Raw genomic sequence first — 27873 nt, 5'->3', positions numbered from 1 at the left:
CCTTTTACTTCTTATTTGCACAAACGAATAGTTTGATAAGATACCTACATTAAAAATCACAAGCAATACAGAAAGATTGTTTGTCTGTTTAAAAATGCTCGTCAAGAAAACAAAGTCTATTATTATAATATTTACATTTATTGTTTGTTATAAGGTTTTTCCTTTTGCCCGAAATAATAAAAACTGTGTGGATATCCTTTTATTACGAAAGATTTAATGTAGATTTCGCCGGGCCACGTGTAGTTGACTTTACATACCTACCGTACCTTTAAGAGTCTTTGAAGATATCTTAGGTATGCGGGTGTCCCCGCTGAAGCAAGTCGCATTCATTTACTATACACACATAGCTTTGAAAAGCTAGATGCGTTTATTATGAGTCTTATTTTCGGTTTAAAATATTATAGAACAGTAAATAAGTTAAGCTCGATTCTCTACTACTATCGACTACCGACCTGTCATCGAGTAATTGTGTATGGAAATCTGATCAGCGCCTCTGACGGGCATCGTAGGAACTATTTTGGAAGTACATTCTTAATATCAAACTTTCGATACTCGACAGTACCGACTGTACAGAATCGCGCTTCAGTACTACTAACATAGAAGTACTCTTCCTTTACAAACGTTTTATTTTACTTCATCAAGAGTTTTCTTACACTTTAAAGTTACAGCGGTGGGTCTGGCTGATTTTAACGTTACAAAAAGACCGCTGTACAATCGTTTGCAAAAGTTACTGCTTCAAGAACAGAAACAAACATAAGATGCTTCTTTGTTTTGTTTTTACGCCAATCAAGTGATGAAAACTGAAGAAATCTTCACTTTAGTTTCGCGACAACTTTCATACTGGGCTAAAAATAAATATAAAACTTTTCTAATAATAAAATCTTTATTGCTTTTCAAATGTTATACTTTATAAGTATAACTAAAGTATAAATTAAAATAATTATTATCTAAATTTATAAAATACTATTTGTACTTACGGTACAATACTAATAGTAAAAATCTTAGGTAAAAATATACATATTTATAAATTAACATTAGATCTTTGATTGAATTAAAGCATCATGAGATAGTTTCGCATACTTATATTAGTAAATTAAGCACTTTACAATGTACATTACAAAAAGGCTACTGTATTTTACTACTTAATTGACACAATAATGAATGATAAAAACTATTTCTAATAAAGCTGTAATGATTTAAATAGTCAACTAGCGTTCACGAGTTTATAGTGAGAATGACCATATAAAATGATGAATGAATAAATAGGTCAGAGCTCAAATTAGGACTTATTTAGAAACATTTGCTCGCGGTCTTCATCTAAGGCATTTCACACGATGCCCCATGTCAGAACAATAATATGTGTAATGAGTTCATGAGATCGCTGGTGACTCATAGACTGTCGGAGTTCTTTATTACTTCATTATGGGGCATGCTAAGTCCCCAACCCTCACTTGGCCAGCGTGGTGGACTCAAGGCCTAATCTCTCCCTCATTACGGGAGGAGACCCTTGCCCAGCAGTGGGACAGTAATGGGTTAAATTTATTTATTTATTTATTTATGGGGTATCGTGTGATCTTCGACATACGACAAATAGTCCTGGATGCGTATATCAAATCAACACGAATCGGTCGTTACACCGTACAGGTAGAGATGAAAAATGCCATACGATTTCTTGAACATAACAATTTATAGTAAATATTTTGCAGTGAGATCCTATGGTACTCTTCTAGTGTTCACGTTTCAGATTCTGTAACAAAATATAAAAATAAATTATTAGCAATTTATTTTTAATTCGGATAAATTTCTGCAAGTTGTGGCACTGATTTCGGAACCTAAGAGGATTAAAAGCGGGAGGTGTCAATAACGATTTAATATTTTATAATGAAGAAAACGCCTTCTGATTCTTTGAGGTTTCTGGCTAAAAATGAGATATTTTAAAATAAATAATCCCCAACTATATTTTAGGTTCATTTTTCTACGAAACTTTAGAAGATTAAACGCTTAGAGTGCTCATTAGTTACCACTTCTTGAAAGAAATCCAATACATCACTGGTTTTTCGTTTTTCAAAGCGTGTTGGGTATTTACTAACTGAATGAACTAAGTATTTATGTGTAACGAACAGCTAATCTATGCATCGACAGTAATATTGAATTCTAAGTCGACGACCCTAGCATTTACTGATTGCATTTATTTAAATTCATTAATACCCATAAATCTTTCAGATAAGTTCTTCGAATTGATAATTTTACGTACCGTTGTCGCATTTTTTCTGTTTCTCCTTAAGTAAGATGGGGCCTAAGTGATTAGTTAGAAGGTAACCAATAGGTGTGGTGATCAGTATGGCCTGAATTATAATTCTTATGTAAAGTTCGGCGTACTCCATCTCCTTTTCATCGTAATGGCCGCGTGCGACCAACGCGTTGAATGCAACTGGACACAATACCGCCTGAAATTAAATGAGAAAGATTAATGCAACCATTACAAACCACTACTCCAGGAGACATAATATGAGACTGCCACTGTTACTGACAGATTTATACATTAAATAGATTTAGTTGAAGAGCATTTAGTATTTCTTTTCCTCGTTCCATGTGCAAAATGGGATAGAAAGGGACAAAGCACTCCACAGTATTCTAAAGGGGTTAAGGATAGAAGTGGGTCGTAGGTTGTCACCACAACAAAGTGATGAACAGAACAAAGATACGTTATTCACGGCGTACGACAGGCGCTAAGTGAGCCGGTACGTAGTTCATTTCACCCGAGACTATACAATTCGGTAGTTAACCGAGAAGGGCTGTGAACTCCCCGTGAGAAGTTCACGGGTTTTAATATTAATCCCTTGAACTTGTTAATCCACACGAACAAGTCATCGGATGAGAGGATTAACCTGAATAGGATTTTACACTCCTGTTGTTTTTAATAAAGTGTAGGAGTCGGCCTAAATGTCGCTTGCACTTTATTCGCGTGGTACATTAATAAAAATGAACTGTTGTTTGTTGTTCGTTTTCACGGTCTGACGAATCAACGGATTTTCATTAATATTGCAAAAGGCCTGTATTATGGCGATGGATATTTTATGTAACAATGTAACATTTTGGACTCCAAATACGATGTATGTTATTCGGCGGGCAATAGTGGCATTGCACATAATTAAATTTTAATGATTGTTCCAGGCATAATTTTAATACATGAATTACCATAATACTAATTAAACTTTTATCAGATGTACACAAGGAATTCTACATTTAACTAACACAATTCTTACCTCAACAAGAGACTTCGGTATCCAAACACAGCAGACGAAGAACCTCTCTCGTACGGTGAGGCTTGAGCAGACCAGGAAGGCTACGGTGAGTCTCAAAACCACACATACGCACAGTATGCCGAAGCCAATCAGCATCACGTTCGTTAAAGATGCTCTTATCTGAACAAAGAACGCAGAACAGTTAATACGATAATATACAACGTGCATTAAGTGATTAAATCTTTTATAAGAGTTGTATAATGCGACTGATATCGTTATCATTACGATGGCTCTACGAAACTTGTAAAAACATAAACTGCGGCTACTGTCTGATGATGCATCGTACTGACTTTAAAAAATCATACATTAGTTGTAGGTATTTAATGTTATTCGGTAAAAGCACAAACATATTTGTCGAACAATATTGTTATTCGTGAGATTGCCTCAGTATAAAATGTGTATCATAGATTTACGAATACGAAACGACGTTGTATACAAAGGAGCGTTTCGATCGGAATATTTTCTGTAAGTGTAGTGGTATTAAAGCGTGTATATTTTACTAAAACTATAATGGAAATACGTACCACGAAGAAGGTTCCGGAGTAAGCGAACACAATGGGCTCTAGAGAGGACCACATGACGCGATATGCGGTGGACGCGGGGTTCTTGTTTATCTTCCACCCGTCTTTCTCCCAACACTTCGCTGCCGTGGAGTTACAAGCCAACACCGCTATACCACCTGGAATTAACAAACATATCAATTAAGTCGCAAACTTTTATAATAACCTATATCAAGGATTATGCATTTATGCTATCTTCTATGAAGTAAAAGGCTTTGAAAAAATAAGGAAAGTAATTCTTAATTACTGTTGATTTATAGAAAGCAGGACACGATTTATTTCTTTTTTTAGGTTGTTTGTGTACAAATATCTTTATATCCAAATAAGATTGTTAGTAACACAGAATCCTGGCCCTCAAGCAGACCGTGGTTCACAGAAATTGTGTTCGTAGAGCCAGGCGTTTCCGAGACGTGTTTATATGTAAACAACAAATTTGCATCCAAACCGATATTCGTAACGAGACATTATTATCAAAATTATTCGCTAATTTCTTCGTGTGCTTGACCAATTTAATTGATTTACATACATTTACGTTAATAGTGAGTCACACTCAGGTGACTTTTTGTCATGTAAATATTAAGTTATTCTTTGTAAAATAAGATTTCGTAACTGTTTACCTTTGGATTTTCGAACAAACCACTGAAATGTAAACTCAGATAGCCTATGTACACAGTATTGTATACCTCGCCGTCCCGTGGTTTGTTAAAATATGTTACCACGTGATATTAAATCACTAAAATGAAAGATGTGTGTTACAAAGACTCGACATTGCTTGGGAAAAGTCAGCTGGCGAACAACATCGAGAAAAAACCTCAGTAATACAATAAAGATATAAATTATGTAGCCATCTACATTTATTATTATTTATTTTACTGATATATTTTGTAATAACATATCGAATTTATTTCTTTGTAAAACCGAAAGTACTTTAATATTTATTGAAATTGATTCTGATTTCTGAAACGGATTACTTAAACAATTTACTTTTGAATTATCTCAACTTGTATTTATTCATGTGAATAATGCAACCTTTCTTGAATCATATTTTGAGTTTGAGAAACAAAAGTGTAACGATAAAAAATATTTACCTACTGAGTATTCTTTGTGACTACAATTGCGTTATATGTATGAGATAGTTATGAGGTGCAAAATTTCAACAAGTTCGTGGTTGTGTATGGGAAACACCGAGTGCTCTGGAGGCCAGTTTTAATGCATCATTGGTCGTAAAGGGAAGAAAGTAGAGACGAGAATATTCTTTGTACTGGCGTGAGAGAAAAATATATATAAAATAACATACTTACACGTTACTATAAAACTGTACCGAGAACGTTTAATATTCAGTGCCTCTATATCTCTATATAAAATTCTCGCGTCACAGTTTTCGTTGCCATACTCCTCCGAAACGGCTTGACCGATTCCAATGAAATTTTGTGAGCATATTGAGTAGGTCTGAGAATCGGCCAACATGTATTTTTCATACCCCTAAGTGACATTTTTTTTTTATCCATATGGCATAACAATGATTGCCGGGTCAGCTAGTATCTCTATAAGATCGTGAGAAAGTTTCGTTATTTTGTAAACAGATAATTTGCACTCGGTATTGTAATCTAATGTAAACGAACATGATAACAAAATTGAAGCCTTTACAAAGAAACGACGCAAGCTACTACTGCAATGTTTATTTATTTATTTAATGTTTGAATTGACGTAGACGCACCGACTACGTGTGATATACTCGTGATTTTTGACTTTCCTGTTAGTTACAGCTGGTTTTTTCTACATTAACTGATAAAATTGATGTGTATTGGTTTAGAAAATATCGTAAAATACAAATAAAACTACGTATTCAACTTACCAGTACCGCCCCATCCGTATTTCGCAGTTAGGAAGAAAGTGAAGAGCCCTCCTATTAGTACGAAGAGGAGGCGCAACTCGGCGACGAAGAAGTCTTTCGAGTGCGGGATGAACTTGGCCAGGGAGCCCCAGCTGGCGCCGACAACTACGCCCAACAACAACGCGAACGCCGCCTGGAACCGTCATTTCACGTTAACTTACAAACTAAAATTATACACGTACTGAACAACTCATAGACATAGAGTAATATAAGTTTATAAGCAGCACGGAAACTATGAACAAGCGTTCAAAATGTCACCCAGATTCACGCATCAACAACGGTCCAAAGTGGACGTCGCTATGTAGTCGTGTTTTGATTTTTTATTCATAGTTTCCATACTGCTTGTAAAGTAATAGCTGTATATTATACACTGTGTCATAAATAACCGCGGTGCAAACTCGTAGCGCAATCGTAGCCGATAGGAAGTCTTTTTACGGTATCAATATATCATCGATTGCTAGCAATTCATTTATGAGGCTTAAGATAATGAGTCTAAATATAGAAGAGGCTAATTTCATAATGATAAACGTCGTTTATACTCAATAAAGGTAATACGTCATTTACGATTGTAGTGACAATGCACTTAACGTCTATGATTAAGCATAGCAACGATTATCGATAGACTTTCATCATTTAGATTAGATACTATCTTTTTTCCGACAACTGTATAGACGGGCACTTATAATGCATATAAAATTGACAAATTGGTCAATTATGTGCAATAATTTGATCACATAAAAGGTAATAAATTAATTTAAACTCTGAAGTTATATAATTTGTATTATGGATTGTAAAATATGAATAAAACTTTTTGTCACAGATAGAATAAAACGAAAAAAAAGGTTCTAACTCAAATAGTCGTAAAAACCATTTGCGGTAAAGATTACGCATTAAAGTCTTGTTTACCTTCAAGTAACGGTATGGTTCATCGCCTTCGTGCATCATAAAGCTGTGTACTACTCCGAAGATACCGACACTGAGAGCCGTGTCGGTGCCGCCCGCGGTACAGATCAGTTGTGGCCAGTTCTGCGATAGATTCTTCCCACCAGTGATCCTTTGAATCGTTGGCATCAATATGGCACAAGACACTGAGGCGTATGAAGACCCCAATAGGATTCCTGAAATAAAAGTCTGATATAGTCAATTGTTATCCTGTGTGTGGGGTAATATAATTGTTTTTAAATTATTTTTAGGCGCAACATACATAAAATAAATAAATAAATAAAATATCATTGGACAACTAACACACGGTCATTTGATTCCAAACTAAGCAGAGCTTGTACTACGGTAATCAAATAACTGATAAACATACTTATATACTTCTAAATACATACCTATTTAGATACATTAACATCCAGGCTTAGAATAAATACTCGTGCTCATCACACAAAGTTTTGTTCCGGGTGGGATTCGAACCCACCACACGCGGCGCTGCGCCAAATGTGCAGTTGTACACATTCATAAAGAAAGTCATCCATATTATTTTAAACTGATTTCTTATATAAAGTTTGTTTTCACTGCAAGTCTATTTTAAAATCTTATTAAGTTAACAATGTTATTGCACAAAAATAGCTTTTTTAAACAGACTGCCCTCATAAAGACTGACGTTTCTGTTTTGATCGTACACGAGATAAAAGAGAAGGACAGAAAGTAGCTCAGTATTTATGTAAGCCATTTTCTCCCTTTGCATTTTACAATTTAAAAATGTAGACATTGCTGGAAAGCATTTATCCAATGTTGATTCTGTTCCGAATTAACTCGAAAGTGTGTACTTAAAACATACATAACCACACACAATTTTTTAACGAATGTTTTTGATAGAGCATTATTTGCATACATATATCTCACAAAGTACAGTGATTGTTATGTATCTCAAGATCGTATGATTAAAAACTGTTAACATTGAACTACACCTTGACATTTATCTATTCTTTGCATTTAGTACATAATTTCACTGAAGCGTGAACGTTTATAACAATACGCCTCTGTAAACGGGGAGATAATTCAGCAAATATCATTTACTTATGCAAATGGTGTAATATTTATCATTCGGAGTTTTCCGCGGTGCCATAAAAATATTCGCATGCATAATAAAAAACCAATAAAATTAAATCATTACGTTGTGGGTGAGTGAGCGTTTATATCTACAACGAGAATACATACGGGTGGGGTAAATAAAACTGTGAAAGTGAAACAAAAAGTCGTCACTGGGAAGTTTTTGCTTTGATGCTTTGTGCAGGAAATCGGGCCGCGTAATTATAGGTGTGCAGTGTGCAGCGGGAGGTTTGCGTGCTGGCGGATGAAGCGCATCTCAATAGTGCGGCCACACCACATCATGCGATCAAAATGCATTCAAATCTCTTACAATGCGAGTTTGACGCTAGAATTTATTGAATTCACTTTGTACAGCGCACACGCCGCACTCCATTGTGTTCAACGTTCGTGACAAATTTTATTTTATTTCACGACTTGAGGTGTTTTCCGTTTTATGAAATGCTAGGCAGTAAGTCTTTTTTGTTAGGACAGATACTAGTAGACACTTTAGTGATATATGAGAGGACTGCCTCGTAAATATAAATTCGGCAGACATGGTAGGTACTTGTATAAAAATAGAACAGTTTAAAAGACATTACTATTATGAACGATTGAGCGATACAATCACGAACAACACGATCTTTGATTACATTCTGCGATTGTCTTTTATTTGTTTTACTCGCCATGAGGTTTGATTGATGTGATTGATACCTATATTACTTTTGCAATAGTCTCAGTGAAGACATCACCTCTGATTTATACATTTCTAACACTAACGAAGCACCTAATTAAAATTATTAATCATCTTTATCTTAAATCAAAATGGCAGTTAGTGTATAGTTAATATAAAGTCGTTTTATTACAAACATTAATCAGAAAACTTCATCACTATGGTGTACAAATTATGGCTTTGAATCCTCTTATTTCGAGCAACCAGCATTTCCAAAACGGATAAAAAACTATAATAAGTATATGACTATATTAAATACTTTGTGCAAAGTTTACGAAATAAAGGATATTTTGTTGAATTAGTTGGAAAGGATGACTTTGATATCTTTAAAAATATCCGTTTGAATATATTATCATTTGATTGGTTAGTAACTCACCCCACATCCAAGGATAGTCAAAGAAGACATGCATGCAGACTGCGAGAGTGAGGACCTCTGTGACCCACGGCAAAATACCCAGCGAAGCCACAAGCTGCCAGTTCTTTTTCATAAAGTTAAGGTCCCACGCCAAGGAGCCTTTACCCAAAATAATTACTGGATAGATTTTCCTGCAAAACACAAATAACTTTGACTATAGTTTTGACTATTCGCATTATCAAAATACCAATAATCGTATTAAAGTTAATTAAACGTCGCTTTCATGTGTTTTATTGTTACGCACTGTTAGCTACTAGTTAATTAATTTGTCTAAATGTTCATAATGGATTAGTTAACAATTCAGAGACGCATTGACCATAATTTATCTTTACTGTTTAAAAATTAGAAAAATTCTATTAGAACATTACATGATATCTGAAAACTAGGTTAGTGATTTTACCTTAAGAAGGAATCAATTTCCGTGTAGTCACGCATGTCTAGGAAGCCGACGTTTCGAGCTATGATGCCAGTGAGAAGAGCTGCCAGTAGTGGCGGCAGAGAGGTGGACATGTGCAGGGCCTCGCCGCTGGCCCACGCCATACACCCGACCACGGCCAGCCTGAACCATCGGCCATCCCAGCTCCAACCCTCGCCGAAAGCACACCACAACAAACCCCATGTCGCAAGTGCTATTGAAAATATAATAATAATAAATTTAACCCATTAACTTCCCACTGCTGGGCAAGTGCTGGCACTGCTGGCCGAGTGCGGGTTGGGGACTTTGCAAAACTTCAAGAACTGTTCTAAAGAACCTTTAAGCATGCAAGGTTGCATCATGGTTGCTATTGAAAATGCCGAAATAAAATAAAAATGTTATAGTATAAGGTTTAACAAACTACAAAATACCAACGGTGGTTATATTGAAATTCTTCACGAATCAATATTGAATGAATACCAATATACTCTGCTTGAAAACCTACATTATAGTCTACATGTATGCCAAAATATGAGTAGATATTCCATTAACTAAGCGCACAGACGTGCCAATGAGTGAATGTGAATTCAAAATTTCAAGCTAAATTAACATGAAATACCAAAACAAAGCCGGTCAAGCATCGTAGGTGGAATTAATTATGAAATACCGGGAAACATAATGTTGTATACATCTCAATACAATAGCAGTGATTTATACAAATATCCTTTGAGATGTTTGGCTATAAGGACTAATTAATCTATGTTATCTGTTATATAAAGCGAATAATAAGATATTCTGTATTTAATTATTTTCTTCAAATTATTATACATACAACTGGAATTAACTAGATAGATATTATTTAGGTTTCTATGTTCTAAAAAGGTATTTAGAAAAATAAAAATAACTTGTTTCCTTTCTTTTAATAAAAGCTTGTCACTCAAAAGTAATAAGTTTATTCTAATTTCGGAGAACGCCGTTTTATCTGTATTCCATCTATTTGGTTCAGTTTCGAGATTTTATTTATAAAAGAGTATTTATTAACTCGGATTTTTTAAGTAAATAAACTCTAAATACTTTTTCAATAGATTCTGAAGATTCAGAGGCTACGTTTACTAATAAAAGACTTAAGAAATATTTGTATTATTTGTTTGAGAAGCAGGTTACTGAACTGGAAACTATTGTTAGAATATCTTGGACAACTTCTACTACAGTTTATTGAAGTACATATAATTAGAAGTATAACACTTACCCAGAACTAACAATAAGACGTAATGCAGGAGCGTCGGTGTCGCTGATCCAAAAACATCCTTGTTTTTCTTCGTATCGTCGCCTTTAATCGCATTCTTTTCAGAATTATAATTGAGCGTAATTTCGGGTGTTCTGAAATTGAACGATGAACGTCTGACTGTTAATTAAACGCGAACATTAATAGTTTCAATTAAAATGATTGCGGACACACTACTCACTCGGGACCCATGATTATTGTACTTTGTCGTTTCAGAGATGTTACTAGTAAACTATCGTCTTCGTTCATACTATTAAATAGTGTCTACTGCAAACTTTTAAGACGTGTGTGTGTGCAATAAAAAGTACTCACTTACGTTTTCAATTCTTCGGTGCGAATGATATAGACCCCCTTATCTAAGACAGATGTTGTGTTTTTATCTGAAAATAAGTAAACTTATGTATTCTTTGGATCAAATTTGATTATTTTAGTATTTACTTCGGCTACTGGTATTACCATTATCGTCATAATTACAACAGTAGCGTTTATTTTATACATAGTCATAGTGATCATTGTAATTTATTTGATATATTTAAATTGGTAACGTTTGTCCTCAACTGTTGTTACAAGTTAAAGTAAAATTTTCAAAGTATTATAAATATTTAAAATTGCTTAAAATACTTAAGGCAAGCCAATCTTAAACCAGTGTTTGAATTTCTCAAAAAAAAAGTCAATTTTGTCACCTTAAAATTTGTCAACTGAAGGTGAAAAACAGGCTGTTAGGATTCAGAAAGTAGCCATGACAAGGTTATAACAGTAATCATAAAGCAAGAAAAATAACTTGTCGATCAGTCCAATTTCGAAACACAGGATAATTCTATTCTAATAATATAATACTTTCTTTTTCTCGCAAAATTAATTAATATACTTTCAGAAGGTTTATAGCCTGGATTTATATAAAGGATATTTTTTTTTGCCTTGGAAATATTTTCACGCGGACGAAGTCGTGGGAGTAAACTAGTATTTTGTATTCGTTTTGCTAAAATAAAATGCAGAGCAGACAGATTACTTCATAGCATTGCCAGCAAAATAATTATGTTATCGTTTAGTACAGTCAAATAGTATGTATGTCGATTTATTTACTACATGAATAAACAGTATCGGTATTCGCGTAACAGAATGACGCCATGTTCGTAGAACTGTGATTGTCGATATTATTCGCATCCATCAACAGAACACAACGAGTGCTTTGATTGGCTCTATCTATAATCATCAACCATCTTGAAATTGACCTTTACTGCGACATTTATTTATAGTATACATCTAAAGTGGGCACGCTTAAAAAATATGGCTTTATTTGACAGAATCTAAATAAAGATACCCACTTTATCTTAACGTCTGGCACAATTAATCAAATGTAGGTACGTTTGACATCAATGAAGTTCTAAAGGGAATCGAGATTAATAACTTAAATGTTCCCGACTCGAGGCTAACAGCTTACTGTTTATACTTAGATAGTTTCTTTACCTACTTCGGGTTTTAGCGTCTGAGTGGCTATTTTTATAAGCTCTACAGAGTTTCGAATAAGTAGGCAGGAATATTTGTTGTTGTTCGTAGAAATTTTATCATTTTTCGAGGGATTACAAAAGCAAAAGGTTTAGAAGAAAACTTTGTTGGATTGATCACTTAAGTTTTAGAAAAATATTACATAATAAGATTGGACGTCTTTTGAAGTTCGTTCGTAATTATTACTGTATTTTGTATGGTATATTTTTATTATAGCCGGACTATATTATATATAACAAAAGAAAAGCCTTTTAATGAGTCTAATAGGCTCTTGAACTACTGCCGTTAATACATATTTATGGTAAAAACTATTATTATAATTTATGCTTACGATCGACAGTTAGTAAATACTTATGACATTCATAAGTTGGTGTCAACAACCACTTAGTATCGTAAGTTCTATACTCCGACATAAACTCGTAAAAGTTTTGTTTGTCAGTTGTTTAGTTGTAGACTAACTTTGAGTGCAAAAACCGTCATAGATTGTTTGTTGGGTAAACCGAAGATCTTTGTTTAAAACCTATTCAGTGCAACGTGCTCAAAAGTTAATATTTACAGTGTTTTTCGTAAATCATCATGATCTATACAGAATGCTTATCACAGATGTTGGTCTATGTAATCCCTTTGTCGAGTGTAGTTTGTTCTCGAAGGTGGTTAAAACAACACTACTTTATAAAAGACGATTAGAAAATAAGTAAACGATTAGCGAAGTACGAAATCAATAAAAATTAACCAAATAGCAAAATTCTGAAAGCTATTTTTAAATTCTAATGTTCCTATAAGCAAACCTTTTGAGTTGGTAAATTGTCTCACAAAATTACCAGTAATACGTTTTCATATTCAAAGACTTAATTGCTTGCGTGAAATCCAAAAAAAAAGCATGATACTATTTGTATGTTAATCTACTAAATTATCACTATCTATGTAACCGGTTTCCGTAAAACACATTCATACGCCGGCTTAGACACGACTTTATTAAAACTTCAAATTCAAAGCAAATTATTTTCTTTCAACCCGAGAGGACAATGTCTACAGATACATATTTAGGCCTTACGCCATCTTGCTTGAGAACCAGCCGGGTCCACTAATCACTTGTTCCAATTAAGCTCATGGCAATTAAAAATAGCTTCAACTGAATTTATTTTAATCACAAATAATAAACATATCATTCTTTTACAAGAACGATATCGTCACAATGATGTCAAATTCGCTTCACCGCTATTATCCAGTTTAAAAACGTCTTTCTTTTGAAAAAGCCGGTTGCATTGTAATCGCTGCAAAATGTTTCAGCACTTAATCGCACCGTATAAGTTAAATGGCATGGCAGATTGAGCGAAATCACTTCCGGAGTGCTCCGATCAATCAATTAAAGCATTCTTTCGTTTAGTCAATTCTCTTTGAAACTTACTACATTTTCACCGAGCCATTCTCTCGGCTTCCTCTTCTATTTATATTGTAACGTTAGGAAGCCCTATGTGCAGGTGTTTGCAAAGCTTACCGTTCTTTGCATTCTAAGATACGGAGAAATAGTCGCCTTAATACATTGCAACCAACAAGGTAATCCTTACTCGCCCTAATGCATATTAAATACGAGATTTGTGAAAGCGTTAGTCAAATTGATACAGCAACATTTTATCATATAATCTATGCGCAAACAACAAAACTTTACTAATATTTGTACTTTAAATCTACGCTCCTAGACACTACTGTATACGACCACTTAATACTTCTAATTATGTCTAATGTTTGATTAACACATTGTCGTAATTTCTTTGTATTAACACATTTTGTTAGTTCAAGTGTTAGAGAATGCAGTTGTAAATGAAGATCGCAAGTTTAACAAACAGATTTTTAAAATTGCAGAGATTTTGTAAACGTTTAGATTTAGTTGTGACGTGATAAAACTCTTCGAATTATTTAAGATTAAAGACTACTAGAACCTTTTTGCCTCAATAGCTAGAAATATTGCATTAGCGTGTATTACTTAGTTAATGCCATTATAAATGTTGATCCAAATACGCGGTACATGGTTTATAGATGACATGTGTCGAGCAATAGTTTCCATATGAAAGGTAAACAACGCACTGTTAAGTAATCATGGTGATAAACGCCATTTGTTAATTCTTAAACTATCAATATATACGACAATACAATGGCTACATAGTTTTTGTCCAATAGTATGGAACTATGGGCATTCAATAATGCAATTAGTGTGCGACAACTTAGTAGAGAGCCTTGGCACAGACTATCTCTGTAGTTTGTAATTAAGACTGCTGGGTATTTCCAAGATAAAATAAATGTATGAGACGGGCCATCAGCAGCTGCAAAAGTCTGCTGTAAATATTGTATACATCCGACAGAAGTAACCCTTGCGTTACGTTATCTTCTAAGTTGTTGGACTATAGCATAAACATTGAATATTAATGCATATTATCAAGTACTCCTACTGAATGAATAGATACTATTTAGTTACATTTAATAGAGATTTCATTGATATTCGTATTGGGGCAGTAGATAAATATTATATTGTGATCGTAACGCAGCTAATGATCGGCGGCTGGATTCATGTCATGCTTGAGTTCATGCCAGCCGCCAGGTCATGGTTACACCAGTCATGAAGAAGTCAATAATGTACACGCTATGACGGTAAGCAATGTAAGAAAGACGCGTCATATTTTAGCTCTGATGAGGATTGATGGACGTGTCATATTTTTACGTGGCTGTTACAAAAGTATTAATGTAGATCACAAGACGTGCGCAGTAATCATGAATTATGAGCCTGAATTTTAAGAGGTTTTTGAATACGATACATTGATCCCCGCGTTGCGTCTAGATCGTTTAGAACAATTTTCACATTTTTCTTTATGATTATTATTTTTTTTTGGCTTATTTTAATTTTGACATTTACATTGCGTGTTTTTTATTAACTAAATAGTATTAACGCGGGTGATTAAAAAGCAATTTATAGGCAATTACGATAAAAATCATTTTGCATGTCTGTTATCTCAGTAAAACGTGCTACTATACTATTCTAAGATCGAAACGTGAACACTAAGTATGCTATTCTGAAAGACTTAATTTGAGCGCTATTTTTATGCAAAATAGGCTATAATAATTATTATCCTTGTTATCCTATGAAGGGATCAGTGGTGTATAATTACCAAGAGAATGAATCTGTCATTGTTCGTGAGTTATTATTTGAATGACGACCAGTATCTTGTTGTCGCAGTACAATGTATTGTGAACAATTATTAAATTGCTCTTTCTTGACTATACGAAGTATTTGCGTATTTTATATTATGTATGTACAAGACATTAATTTTATTATTATTCTCGTGTCAGAATAAATTCTAACCATTTATAAAATTTAAGAAGTCTTAATAGAGCATAACATGAATTATATCGTGAATATTTTAGCCGGTTAATTGAAAGGTATTTTTAAATTTTAAATATTGTTCCCTAAGTTATTTTTATTCTAATTTCGTCCGGTTTGCCTTTCGACATTAATTTTCCTATTGTTAAAAATAATTAAAATAACTTACGTTCCATATTTTTTGGCAAAAACTGAAAGCAGCGGCTTAGTATATATTCCCAAATATATGAGAGTTAAAACACAATCCGATGTAGTTCAGTGGAGACGAGCGATGGTGTTCAGGAACATGGTCGTGGAGGTATTGGTTGAATGGAGCACGCCGGTCTGGAGGCGAGCGTCGAGCGAGCTGCCGCCTGCCCTCACGTCACACGTACAATCAATAAATAGCCATTATTATCATTCGACGACGTAATTTTAACTGCTTCATAAAGATTGTAACTGATATTCTAAGATTAGTTGATTAGTCAAAAAATCTTTTTATCTTTTCTATATCTGTCACCCGGGTACGCTTCACTTCGAGAAAGTCGATTATAATATTTTATTGCGAGAGGTTTAGTGGCGGAAGTGACGGAACCTTATACGAGAGCACCGCTTGCACAGAAGTGCTACCACGCTACGTTAGGTTTAAATACTAGCCATATTTGGAGATCCGATGTTGGCTTATTGATCCTATACAAATATCACATGACCCTAATTTCTTTGTACATTTTACAGCATACGGACAGAATTTTCGATTTTCTCTACATTATGTTCACATTATTCATAAAGCTTTCGTTGAATCGTTTATATTTTTATCAGAATATTTTTAATTCAAAGCTATTTATAGACAGGTAGTTATGCGATATTTTTGTTGATGACTATATAAATGATTATGGGACAAAGTCAAATTTATTTTATAATATTGTGTAATTGGTATTAATCAGAATAGTGCATATGGGTATTGATAGCCTTAGGTTTATGATCACTGTCGACATAAGGTATCAGATTGGTTAGTTTTTCAAAAGGTAACATGCTCAAAGTACCAGCAACGAATCACAATAAGAAAATATCGAATAGTACCTAGTATTTTATTGCAAGGAGAATATTGCAGTCCACAATATTGACACCTATCGACAGTACAAAGTACGTCCCAGAAAATAAATTGAAATGCATTGTTCTCAAATTGTTTCGATTACAATCAAAGTAAACGTGTTATTCTGACTTTGGCAAGTAAGGATAGGTGATTGTAGTAGCAATGCTTGATTAAATAGAATATAGGCGCTTATGAAAATTGGTAAGGTCAGGTAATAGGCAATTTGAAAAGACAACTAAGGACATCTTATAACCGATTGAAGGCAGTATAGGAGGAGATAACACAATCGCATTTTTTTATGAAATAAAATTATAAGGGAAGAAACTTACTAATTAGAATTTTCAATTGAAACATTTCGAAGTGTTATCACGAATATATTTAAACTTCCATCACTAGGATTAGTGATACTGATAAAGTATATATCCATTGATTGTTGTGGAAGTTTGATGGAAATTTTAGCGTACAGCTCGAGTAGAAAGTCCGCTTAGTAGCAAAATTATAGTTTCACGTTATTGCTTACTCTTATGTTCATTAATTCCATATACATATTACCTATATTATTAATTTACGTACGATTGATACATTAAATGTGCAGAAACTAATGGTTGCTATAAAATGCAACAGAAGACTCGTCGCACACTACCACAGTATGAATATGATTTATTTTTCTGGAAAAATCTTTGATATCATAGGTATTGGACTATTGCTGAAATAATTTCTAAAACCTGTTGGCTAGTTTGGTAAATTGTCCTCAGAATGAAATCATTCTTTCTCCTTTATTGCTATTATTAAGTTAGTATTAACGTACCTATGATAATGCTCGTTAACTCAACGCTATGCAACGTCTAACAGCAAAACAAGACGAGTGATCTGCTCTAATACGTACTAACTACTACTAATCGGAACTAAGTCATCCGTAAAGAACATGTAAAATAGTTGCCGAAATAAGAATGAATAAAATCAGTGATAAGTAAATACATATTAGAAGAAAATTACAATATATTACACTCAACTCATGAAAATGCGATTTTTGAAATATTTTTATTATTAGACTTTCATTCTCCATTCGTTTCGTGATGTTTCATAGAAGACCAATCTGCGCTTGTCTTTATATAGTGCCCCACAACTTTACCTTCTCATACTGAAAGCCATAGACCTTTTCCATAGTAAACTAGTAAAAAGGGTTGATGATGATGATCTGTTAAAGGCTTCTCATATCTTTATGCAAAGATGACCTTTAAAAGGGCCTATTGGACAGTCGGGCTGAGCGATTATGGAGGCTTAAAAGTGTAATATAATAACTAAAATATAATAGGATACGTGGGATACTGGACATTTGGGTAAGAGAGTATTAACATCGTTTCGTTCGGGATGAAGGTGAAGTTTTAATAATGTTTGCTAACACCGATGGCGAAACTGATAAGCCAAAATTCATTTTCTAATATCGTTGGTATAATGGGAGAACTAAATAGCTCAATATTTTAAGTTTCGAGAAATTCGCGGTTTTGGGCCTGTTTTTTTACTCTATTTTTGACATCACTAACAAATGGGGAACATTTTCATTGTAGACAGTTTTATATGCTTCAGGCATTTTTGCTCTCAATTTTATGATGGATCAATCTAATTTTCTTAATGAACCAAAAAATAATAAAAATCTAAAACCAAGTTATCCATTTCTACAAAAATGGCCATTTTTTTAGATTGGGTTAAGATATAGGACAAAAGATGCGGCATATTTTGGGGATCACGAAAATCGTAAAAGGTCAATTTGGCCAAAATCAGAGTTATTTAGTTCTCCTGATATAGCGACGATATCCTGTGTAAACTTCTCGTGTAAGCTGTGTAGTCTAACTAATCTTTTTAGTCTGTGAACGTGTGCAAACAGTTTTACGAATATATTATGTTATATTAAGCATAGAGGGACGTGCAAGTACAGTGTACAGTCCCGCTCAGCAAAGTTATTGTGAAGAAAATTCCAAATGTATCCCTTGTAACGAACTGTGAAATAAAGTAAAATTAAGACGATTTACAAAATTAATTAATTATTGTTCTTAAATAAAGGTGTTTGTTTTAAATTACTTTTAACAGTTAAGGAAAACACCGAAGAATTTGTACTCTAAAGGCTTTTTGAAAGTGTGAAAAGTCTACCAATCCACATTTGGTCAGCGAGGTGTACCTATACCCCAATCACTTTCCTACTCAGTTCACCATTGAGGTCTAAGGGGTAGGATAAATGTAGCTAAATATTAGGTCGAGGAAAAAGTCTTTTCGCATTATAGTATGTATGAACTTGTAATAAAATCTCTTTGGCTTCAAGAATCACAAATGAGTACACGATTCATTAGGTTTCTTTCAGTGTGCTCATGAGGTACCCAAATATTGAGCTTTTTTTGTGTAGAGAAAAGATTTTATTACCAGTTTATACATACTATAATGCGAAAAGACTTTTTCCCCGACCTAATAGTATATTATATTAAAAGAGAAAACAAAAAGACGTATAAGTATAATAAATATTTATTGATCATCTAAATGGAGTACTGTAGCGAGCTAGTGGTGTCGTTCCGTCGAACCAAGTTCGATGACTGTGGCGGCGATAGCGTTTGTGTTCGGTAGAAATCTGGAAACAAACAAACAAAACATAAGCCGCTATTTCAAAGGTTATTTTTTGCCAACTATAGTCAAATCATTAGGACTTTATTAAAAGAAAAAAGCACTTTGTCGTGTGTTGAGTGGTCTTATATAACTTCCGGTCTTGATAGCACTTTGGATAATATTTAAGTAATTGTTTGTGTCCGACTGTCCTTTGTGTTCGTGATTTGTATGCTTGTAAGTTGCAAATATTCTCAAAATAAATTATATTACATAATACTGCGGTACATTTTCTATAAGGATAACTAAATTGTTACATGCGCCTCTGTACTGCACTAAGATAAAGTAAAGAAAAAGTGTCAATATTGAAATTTAGAAAATACAAATTTGTCCACCCAAACTCATAAGTACTTAAGTGCATAATGTGCATATAGCTTACGATATCTGTTTGTATTTGCCTCAGTGTGTCCGGATTAAGTGTTATCGACTACGTAATTATCAAAATTAGCCGACATGAGCTATAAATACAAATAACAATTTATTTTTAGAAATTATTTGGTTATTCATAACTGCCTTATCTTAACAAGTTGTAAATTACACTTGCCTTTTCCAATAATTTCGATATTGATAAGTGACGTATATATTTATGAACGGCGAGCCGTAATCCGCGATTATCGAAATCAACAAAGTGGATTGATTTGTTTAATACTAGCTTATGCTTTAAATAATTGCTTTTATCATAAATTGGAATGACGTATGCAAGTTACAAAAGCCGCCTGTAAACTGCAAATTATCCGCGTGGTAACTGATGCAATGTTTTTATTAAGATGCATTTTACAACAACCTACAACGATGGTTCTTAATCAAAAACTTTAATAAACTGCGTAGGAAAAATAGCAGATTTTTTTAAGTTTTTGTCGGTTATGAAGAACACGCTGATAAAATTTGTTTCTATGTAACAATTTTACCACCCATAGCTCACGGTAGTGGTTCGTAAATTTGTCACAAGACATAAGATTAATTGTATATTGATAATTATAGTTTTCGACCGTTTCTAATGTATAATAGTGTAATGAAACTGTCGTACTAAGTATCGGATTCTCTGGTATCGTCTTATCGTGGCTCAGACATTTGCATGGCGAGGCTATTATAATTTAGCCCGGGATGCGGGTCATTGCGGGTGTTGTGTGTGTACTCTGGTGTCTAGTAGCCGCTCTATTGAGGTTTAAACCGTGACCATTGAACCTAATGTTTATTGTTATTTTCTCTTAAAGAGAGCTTTACTAAGTCCTCGAATAACTTAAGCAGTCTTATAGCTTATACATAGTTTGATATGATGCTTAAACATTTATGTACTACTACTAAATCGACATCTTGAATTCCGTACATGTGCAGTGCATACTGTTTCAGGTTACTCGTAAATGGCAAACAGCACTTAGTCTAATTAAAAAACTACATATTTATAAAATGTCCAATAGGAATTACCTTCAGGAGCGACCCTCGATTCTTGTGACAGGAGGATGGGGCCTAGTACCGTCGTGAGCACGGAACCCAAACTGGACGTTATCAGGATAGCAATAACGATGATATTTGAGTGCTGCGCCGCTATTCTCCTGTCTTTCGATGAGGCGTCGTCCCACAGAGAATCCATTGCAACTCGCACAAGGACAGCCTGAAATACATTTTCATTTAATGACTTTCCAATTAAAACCATTAATTTATTACACCTCTGAAATGTTCGATATCTATTCTGCGGAATGGTAATGTTGTTCTCTAAGAATGTTTGTTGTAACGGGTTTTTAATTTACACGTAATACATTTTTTATGTATTTTAAATTACATTTAATGAGTGGTATAACTATTATTAAATTATTTTGAGAAAGTACTGTTTCTCTGATGGTGGTTTGTTTTAAATGTTTTCAAATGATCTATATTTTTTGGCAACAATATTTTATAAGTTAAACTGATGCCTAGGTTCACTTAACTATTACCGTTTCAAATTGTGTGATTATTGAATGAAGGTCTCATGACATTGTGTGCTTAACAAAAAATGGAAATCAGCATTTTTTGTATAGTTCGGCACAATTACGGTAACGGTAAAACGTGCTTCAAAGACGTGGTTCAGAGTTCATGTAAATGTTACAATTTAATATTAAAGCGTATGACGTTCAGAGATAACCTAGTTCGAGCGAGCATAGCCGATTAAACCCTAAACGACAATTAACTGACAGCTCAGCTCTGCGACGGAATATGCTTTGTTGGAAGATGTTGCCCGGCTCTCATGCACTGTATGTGTAGTTTACTACGATACCGTTAAATCAATTAGGTACCTATCCAGTTATCGACTAACTTGGAGACGTCAAAGCTAACGACGGTGGTCGAATGACATATTCATGTATAACGTGTACTGCGATTTCTACATACATCCTTCCTTTACGCTACAAATTATAGTGAAACGTGGTCAAATTCAACACTGTATGAAAACAGCTGATTTAATCAACAAGAAACCTTCACGAGAAGTTTTTTCTTAACAAAAACTAGCAATGAATATTGTCGTGTTAACCAAACGTATTTCTTTACAATAGAAATGGTTTTCATAACGAAATATTTATTGTGTATGTCAGTTGCAATAATACAATATTACGTAGAAGGACGTCAAACATAAAATATTTATTGTATGAAATCGAACACGTTCAGTACACGATCATCGTTTTATCGGATTTATATTGTCAATTTTGTAGAACGAACTTTCGCATAAAAGATATTAACGATATCAAATGAAAGCGATCTCGTCTAAGAAAGTATACTTGAAATAACACATTTCATGTGATAAAATGAAATTGCGGTGGAATCATTCTCAGAATCGAAAAGTATGGTTCTTTAAAGTAGATTCTATGTAGGTAAGAGACTTAAAACGATTGTATAGTATGCGATATAGGTCGGTGCCACATATAGAGAAAGTAAGTACCAAAGCGAAAATGTATACAATTACAAAATGAAAGCAGTGAATGAATAACTAGTTTGTGCTAATGTGCGATTTATTTTATCGTTTTACCGTCGCAACCCTAATTTTTTACGCTGAAATTTGAGATAAAAATATGATATAGTTACTATGAATCAGAGTAAAGAAAGCACTTTGTAAGTACTGTTCGCCTAATTTAGGGACATCCATTATAGGTTACCTTAATTAATTGTTTTTCTCTATTTCATAAAATAGGAAAAAATATAATAAAACGGCAAGGCCTTCGGCAGCCAGACCTGCTCAGAGTGAAAAAAGTTTATCTTATAAATGGGTAGAGGGATAATTGGGATGGTCGCTTTTGTAGAAAAGAAAAATAACAGTTTTACGATTTTACGTGATTCATTAGTATTCCAGAATCTAGCACAGATTTACAGGCTATGGTTATATTATTATAGATATATTAAAGAAATTAATAGAGAAAATTATTTTTTAACACATTAAAATAATGATGATTATTGATTTAATGTATTATTATTGTTCCTTATTGTTAATCATTTTTTTGTTGCTTGCAACCTTAGACATTTTCCCGGTCGCTTTTGACGTCGTATTAATATTAAAGAGCTTTCCCTTTTGCTTGTAATGCGTCACAGGGACGTAGCACTTGTTCTAATAGATACGTAGGTACGTACAGCGCATAACAGTGTCAGGGTTGAAAGATCTAAGGTTAGCGGGATAAGGTTATAAGTCAGTCAGTTAGCTGGTAAGTGGCTTTCACTACACCCATTTGTTGCCCGTGGTTAGGCCTTTAAGGTACCTACATAAATTGCTGTTACCTACTAAATTGTAGTGTATGGTTATATAAGTAGGCCGTATATTCAAAATAGTACTTGCCTAATTTTCTACTCCGTTGAGCAATGAAACTAATTTTATATGATGTTAAAAATACCGCTTATTGTGGGTGTGAGATAATGTTCGCATTCAAAATTCATTTATTGCATAAAGATGTTTGGTACCATATACCTAACAAAATTAATTTTGAATTAAGTCATGTTTTTCAAAACCAACAGCAATGATATCCTGTTATATCCATATTTCCTTTGAATCACGATACACATAACAAATCACATGAGTGTATAAAACGTTTAAGTCTGAAATAGTGTACGTTCAGAAAACCAAAGACTAAAATGAACACAGAAAAGTCGAAGAAACCTTAAATCAATTAGATAAAAATATAGTTGATAGAAGAAGTAACTTTGTTCAAAAATATATTTCAGTGCTTTACTTTTCGTTCAATGTTCTAGCACGAGCATGATTTAGTATCACTAAAACTGAACACTGAACAAAATTGTAAAAGTTCGATCCGTTATACGTTCAACCAGTATTCCGTTATGTTTCATTTTCTACGAGATATTTTCCTCTAAATACTAACGGCCCATTTTCCCGTTTATTTATCACATCTTGAAATTGAATTATCTAAAAGCCGTGTCGTGTTTTTAAGGAATAAATTTTCAATTTTTGTACGCTTATTAATTTTTTAGGGAGACCCATATAATTGCGGGGGCTGACGATATAATACCCAGCTTTTCAACGCAAATCAAATATGGGTTTAAGACTTTTCTTTAACTCCTCCCATGTAAGGGAGATTTGCTTATAAATTGTGAAAATGGAATTAAAGACCTGAATGATAATGCGCAGATTAATCGTTTTTGGGTTCACTCTGTTTAGGACTGAAAGCGGCTTCTTTACTCATGGAGGCAACCACCTGACGGTGCAGTTTGAATGGTAGTATGTTTCCAAACATCTGTATGAGTAGTTATATTAATAGACACCTTTTTATCAAATTAGATTATTAAGTGGATATCGTGGGTTTTTGCTTATTTTACAATTGCTTAGCTTACTATTTGTATGTCCAATATAAGAAATAACCACTTTAAATCAAACAATCAAGAAATTCTCTTTGAAATTCCAAATAATCATATTCCGCAGTTTTGGTTACGCGATGTCTGTTCTCTCGAAATTATATGAAACTAGTTTCTGGAATTGTTGGGTACATCGTAATACGTCTAGGTGCTAAACATTGGAGGAGACGAGGTGTGAATATACGACTAAATTGGATAAAATTATAATATGGTTTTCCTTGAATTCTGTTCTAAGCTTTTGATGTAAGCTTAGCATTTCAACATATTAATGTGGCTGTAGGTACGGCGTACATATTGACAAATGACAACATAATGTCGATATTTTTTAGGATAGAACGAGACTTAAATAAATAAATAAATAAATATAATTGGACAACTCACACACGGTCATTTGATTCCAAACTAAGCAGAGCTTGTACTATGGTAACCAAATAACTGATAAACATACTTATATACTTCTAAATACAAACTTATATAGATACATTAACAACCAGGCTCAGAACAAATACTCGTGCTCATCACACAAAGATTTGTCCCGGGTGGGATTCGAACCCACCACACGCGGCTCCACGGTTGTTGCGGCGAGGTGACCGCTTAAACCACTGCGCCAAACGTGCAGTCAAATGTTTAACTTTCTAATGTAATAAAAGCGAAACAATGTTCAACAATTCATTATAGTTTGTTTTCAGCAAGTAAATTCAATTTCAAATATTATATTCTAAGGATAATTTCATTTACTTTGTAAATACATACATACACTGAGATAGAAGGTAAACTCGCTAAGCGCCATTTAATATATTTTTGGAACGACTACTATCTGTACGAGATACGTCGTGGCGCATTTTAATTACTCTTTACATAGCAAAGAGGTTGAAGATCTATATTTGTAAAAGCTTTCATGTAAACTAGCCTAGAATTACTAAAACTGGTAGTGAGACGACTCAAAGTGAATTAAACTAGAGTTGGTCGGTGGACTGCGGTATTGCTCTCGTTCGTTAATGAAAAGATCACTCGAGTGTTGTGTCAATGACGGTGTAGACAGGAGCCACTGCTTGTTTCTGCGTTTGTGAAGTTGAGACTAGACTCCACGATACAAGCGTAGTGTGAAGTCCAAGAATTTTTAGTGTATCTCAAAGTAATACGCGCAATGATCTTATAGTTTTGAAGATCATTTTGCGTAACGTTTTCCTTTGTCTTTTTAAAAAGACGTCTTTTTCATTTTCAATTTGATCTTACTAAATATTGAAATAAAAATTCTGACAGTCATATCGATCAATAGAAATTCTTGCTCATTCATTTTTGAAGAAGGTATTTGATTTTTTATACATTTTCCTGTTACGCCACGATTTAAAATATTTTCTTTTTCGATGCTGGTTGATAATTCCGGTACCGGATTCCACCCAATGTATTCACAACATTTATTGCCATAAAAATATTTTCGATAATTTCACATACATACATAATATCACGCCTGTTATACTCGAAGGTGTAAGCAGATGTACATATTCATACTAATATTATAAATGCGAAAGTAACTCTGGCTGTTACTCAATCACGCCTAAACTACTGAACCAATTTGCATGAAATTTGGTCTCGAGATATTTTGATACCCGAAAAAGGACATTGGCTACTTTTTACCCCGGGAAAATGACGCATTTCCATGGGAAAATTCAGGAAGCGGACGAAGTCGCGGGTAAAAGCTAGTATGAAATAAATCTGATGAAAGTATAACACTCAATAAAAGCGTTATTTTTATTTCGTCAGGTGTTAGCAGCCATTATCGCTTACTTAGTCACATCATAATAGTCTTAAACAATAATAAACGCTACTGCGGTAACAGTAGCACTCGTTACATAAAAGAATGCAAATACAGCATTTAATCACATAAGCCCGTACATTACACTTTCTTATCGGATTTCCAGTAACGTGCGTGAATATAGCTATTAGCTTTATGACAAATTGGAAAAGTTTCATTTAATTAATTACCCTGATATCAGATACTGGAAATTAGGAAATTATTCGTTGTTTTTCTTTGATATTGGACTGAATCAGAGTGTTTCGATGTTTTTATGGTCTACTTATCTATTTGATTACAATTTATGCACCGTAACAACAGATTATGGAATGAATATTTCCATTCTTTGTAATCTAAAATGTTTCATTTATATTTAGACTAGATTGCCGAAAGATAAGATTATGAACAAAACTTGTCATTTACAAAATCAATTATATTATCAACTAGCTGACCCGCGCAACTTCGCTTGCGTCACATAAGAGAGAATGGGTCAAAATTTTCCTGTTTTTGTAACATTTTTTACTGTTACTCTGCTCCTATTAGTCGTAGCGTGATGTTATATAGAATATAGCCTTCCTCGAAAAATGGGCTATCTAACACTGAATTTTCAAACCGGACGAGTAGTTCTTGAGATTAGCGCGTTCAAACAAACAAACTCTTCAGCTTTATAATATTAGTATAGTATAGAGAAAGAAACGACGCTGCAAACCTAGCCGTAAAATGTATGGTAAACATTTAAAATCTAAATGTATATCATCATGTCATTATGGCATCCCACGATTGTCCGCTGGGACATTAGGGTCTTTCGCTATTATTTATTGTTAAGGGACAGTGTTATAATCACCACAGTTATGATGAATCGGCGATCACGATGTGGGTTAATTAAAAAACATGCGTTTGCAGACGTTTATCATTTTGAAATTATAATATGACAGAATCATGCTCTATCTACATACTTTATCGTGATTGCAATATGTGGTTAAATATAGTGCAATTATAAGCGAAGAAAAAAATTTGCTTTTGAGTTTATCTAAAACTGTAAATCGATTTTTTTGACCTATTAAAAAGTATGCCTAAACGGTTACAACTAAATTAGGAGCCGCAATAAATTATTACACCTTAATTTTATAAAATTCAGTGCATCGTGATATGTATGATTTGGAATAGATAGTTGTTATCTTATATATAAAATTCTCGCGTCACAGTTTTCGTTGCCATACTCCTCTGAAACGGCTTGACCGATTCTTATGATTTTTGTGAGCATGTTGAGTAAGTCTGAGAATCGGCTGTGTGAATAGTGACAAGAGTTGTCACCCCAATTTTTATTTGAAATATGGCAAAACAACGTTTGCTGTGTAAGCTAGTCCTATCTAAAAATCATATTGAAGCTACTGAAAGACCTATTTATACTCGTTACAAAAATAGTATAGTAAGGAAATAAATTGAAGTAAGACTTACCTCGACTATGGCTTTGGGTATCCAAGTGACGGCGATAAAAATGCTCTCCTTGACGGACAGCTTGTTAGCCAGCGCGACGAGAAACGCCGTCAGCAGACGAAGTACTAGCGCCGCGCAGATGCATCCCAGGATCAAACATAGCTCTTTCACGCTTATTTGTGAGATCTGAAATAATGGCTAGGTTTTACACGCTGAGAGATTTATAACCTGGAATGTAGTACATTAGTTAGTTGACTACAAATTGTGCCGTATTTTGCTAGCTTAAAAGTGAATCTTGCTACAACTTATCAAGAAATATATAGGTTTTATAGGGTTTTGTTTGGTAGTTAGTAGTTGTTGTAAGTTATAATTAGTGCAATTCTGAACATAAACTAAATTATTGACTGTGTTTTATGATACTTTTAATTTATCAGTACTGTCCTTTAGATACAATTTTTAAACGCGTGTTCAGTTTGAAAGAACTTACAAGATATGTGATTGTAATACTAGGAGTTATCTTTTTGTAGGTACCCTACAACTGAGGGCAACACAGGAGCTGTACAGTATGAATAAATGTCATTA

At 33.9% G+C, this 27873-nt stretch overlaps 2 protein-coding genes across 6 annotated transcripts in view; both read right to left on the bottom strand.

The window, feature by feature from the left end:
* Positions 1-880: 880 nt before the first annotated feature.
* On the bottom strand, positions 881-16084 carry LOC142987347 (sodium/hydrogen exchanger 9B2-like). 4 transcript variants are annotated; one of them, XM_076136047.1, is made up of 11 exons: positions 15687-16084; positions 10955-11018; positions 10603-10733; positions 9339-9567; positions 8900-9069; positions 6666-6877; positions 5721-5892; positions 3830-3984; positions 3267-3425; positions 2255-2447; positions 881-1747 (listed from the first exon to the last, which is right to left on the bottom strand). In XM_076136047.1, the coding sequence occupies exons 1-11, from the start codon at positions 15691-15693 to the stop codon at positions 1734-1736; spliced, it is 1506 nt and encodes a 501-aa protein (XP_075992162.1). In that variant the 5' UTR covers positions 15694-16084; the 3' UTR covers positions 881-1733. The 4 variants fall into 4 exon arrangements, with proteins under 4 accessions (XP_075992162.1, XP_075992163.1, XP_075992161.1 ...); XM_076136048.1 differs by lacking the exon at positions 15687-16084 and having other exon boundaries at positions 10820-10961; XM_076136046.1 differs by lacking the exons at positions 10955-11018; positions 15687-16084 and adding an exon at positions 10820-10845 and having other exon boundaries at positions 10603-10754.
* A 3005-nt stretch (positions 16085-19089) lies between these two features.
* LOC142987351 (sodium/hydrogen exchanger 9B2-like) overlaps positions 19090-27873 on the bottom strand; it is a 30166-nt gene continuing 21382 nt past the window's right edge. For both annotated transcript variants that reach the window (XM_076136059.1, XM_076136058.1), the window contains exons 9-11: positions 27313-27477; positions 20664-20850; positions 19090-19206 (exon numbers count right to left, since the gene is read on the bottom strand). In XM_076136059.1, coding sequence (XP_075992174.1) covers positions 19115-19206; positions 20664-20850; positions 27313-27477 — 444 coding nt within the window. In that variant the 3' untranslated portion in view covers positions 19090-19114. The remainder of the gene's footprint in view (positions 19207-20663; positions 20851-27312; positions 27478-27873) is intronic.

The sequence above is a fragment of the Anticarsia gemmatalis genome, chromosome 3 (genome assembly GCF_050436995.1).
Source record: "Anticarsia gemmatalis isolate Benzon Research Colony breed Stoneville strain chromosome 3, ilAntGemm2 primary, whole genome shotgun sequence".
Classification (NCBI taxonomy): Eukaryota; Metazoa; Arthropoda; class Insecta; order Lepidoptera; family Erebidae; genus Anticarsia; species Anticarsia gemmatalis.
Note: the sequence above shows the minus strand (reverse complement) of the source record. Positions and strands in the feature narration are given on the sequence as shown.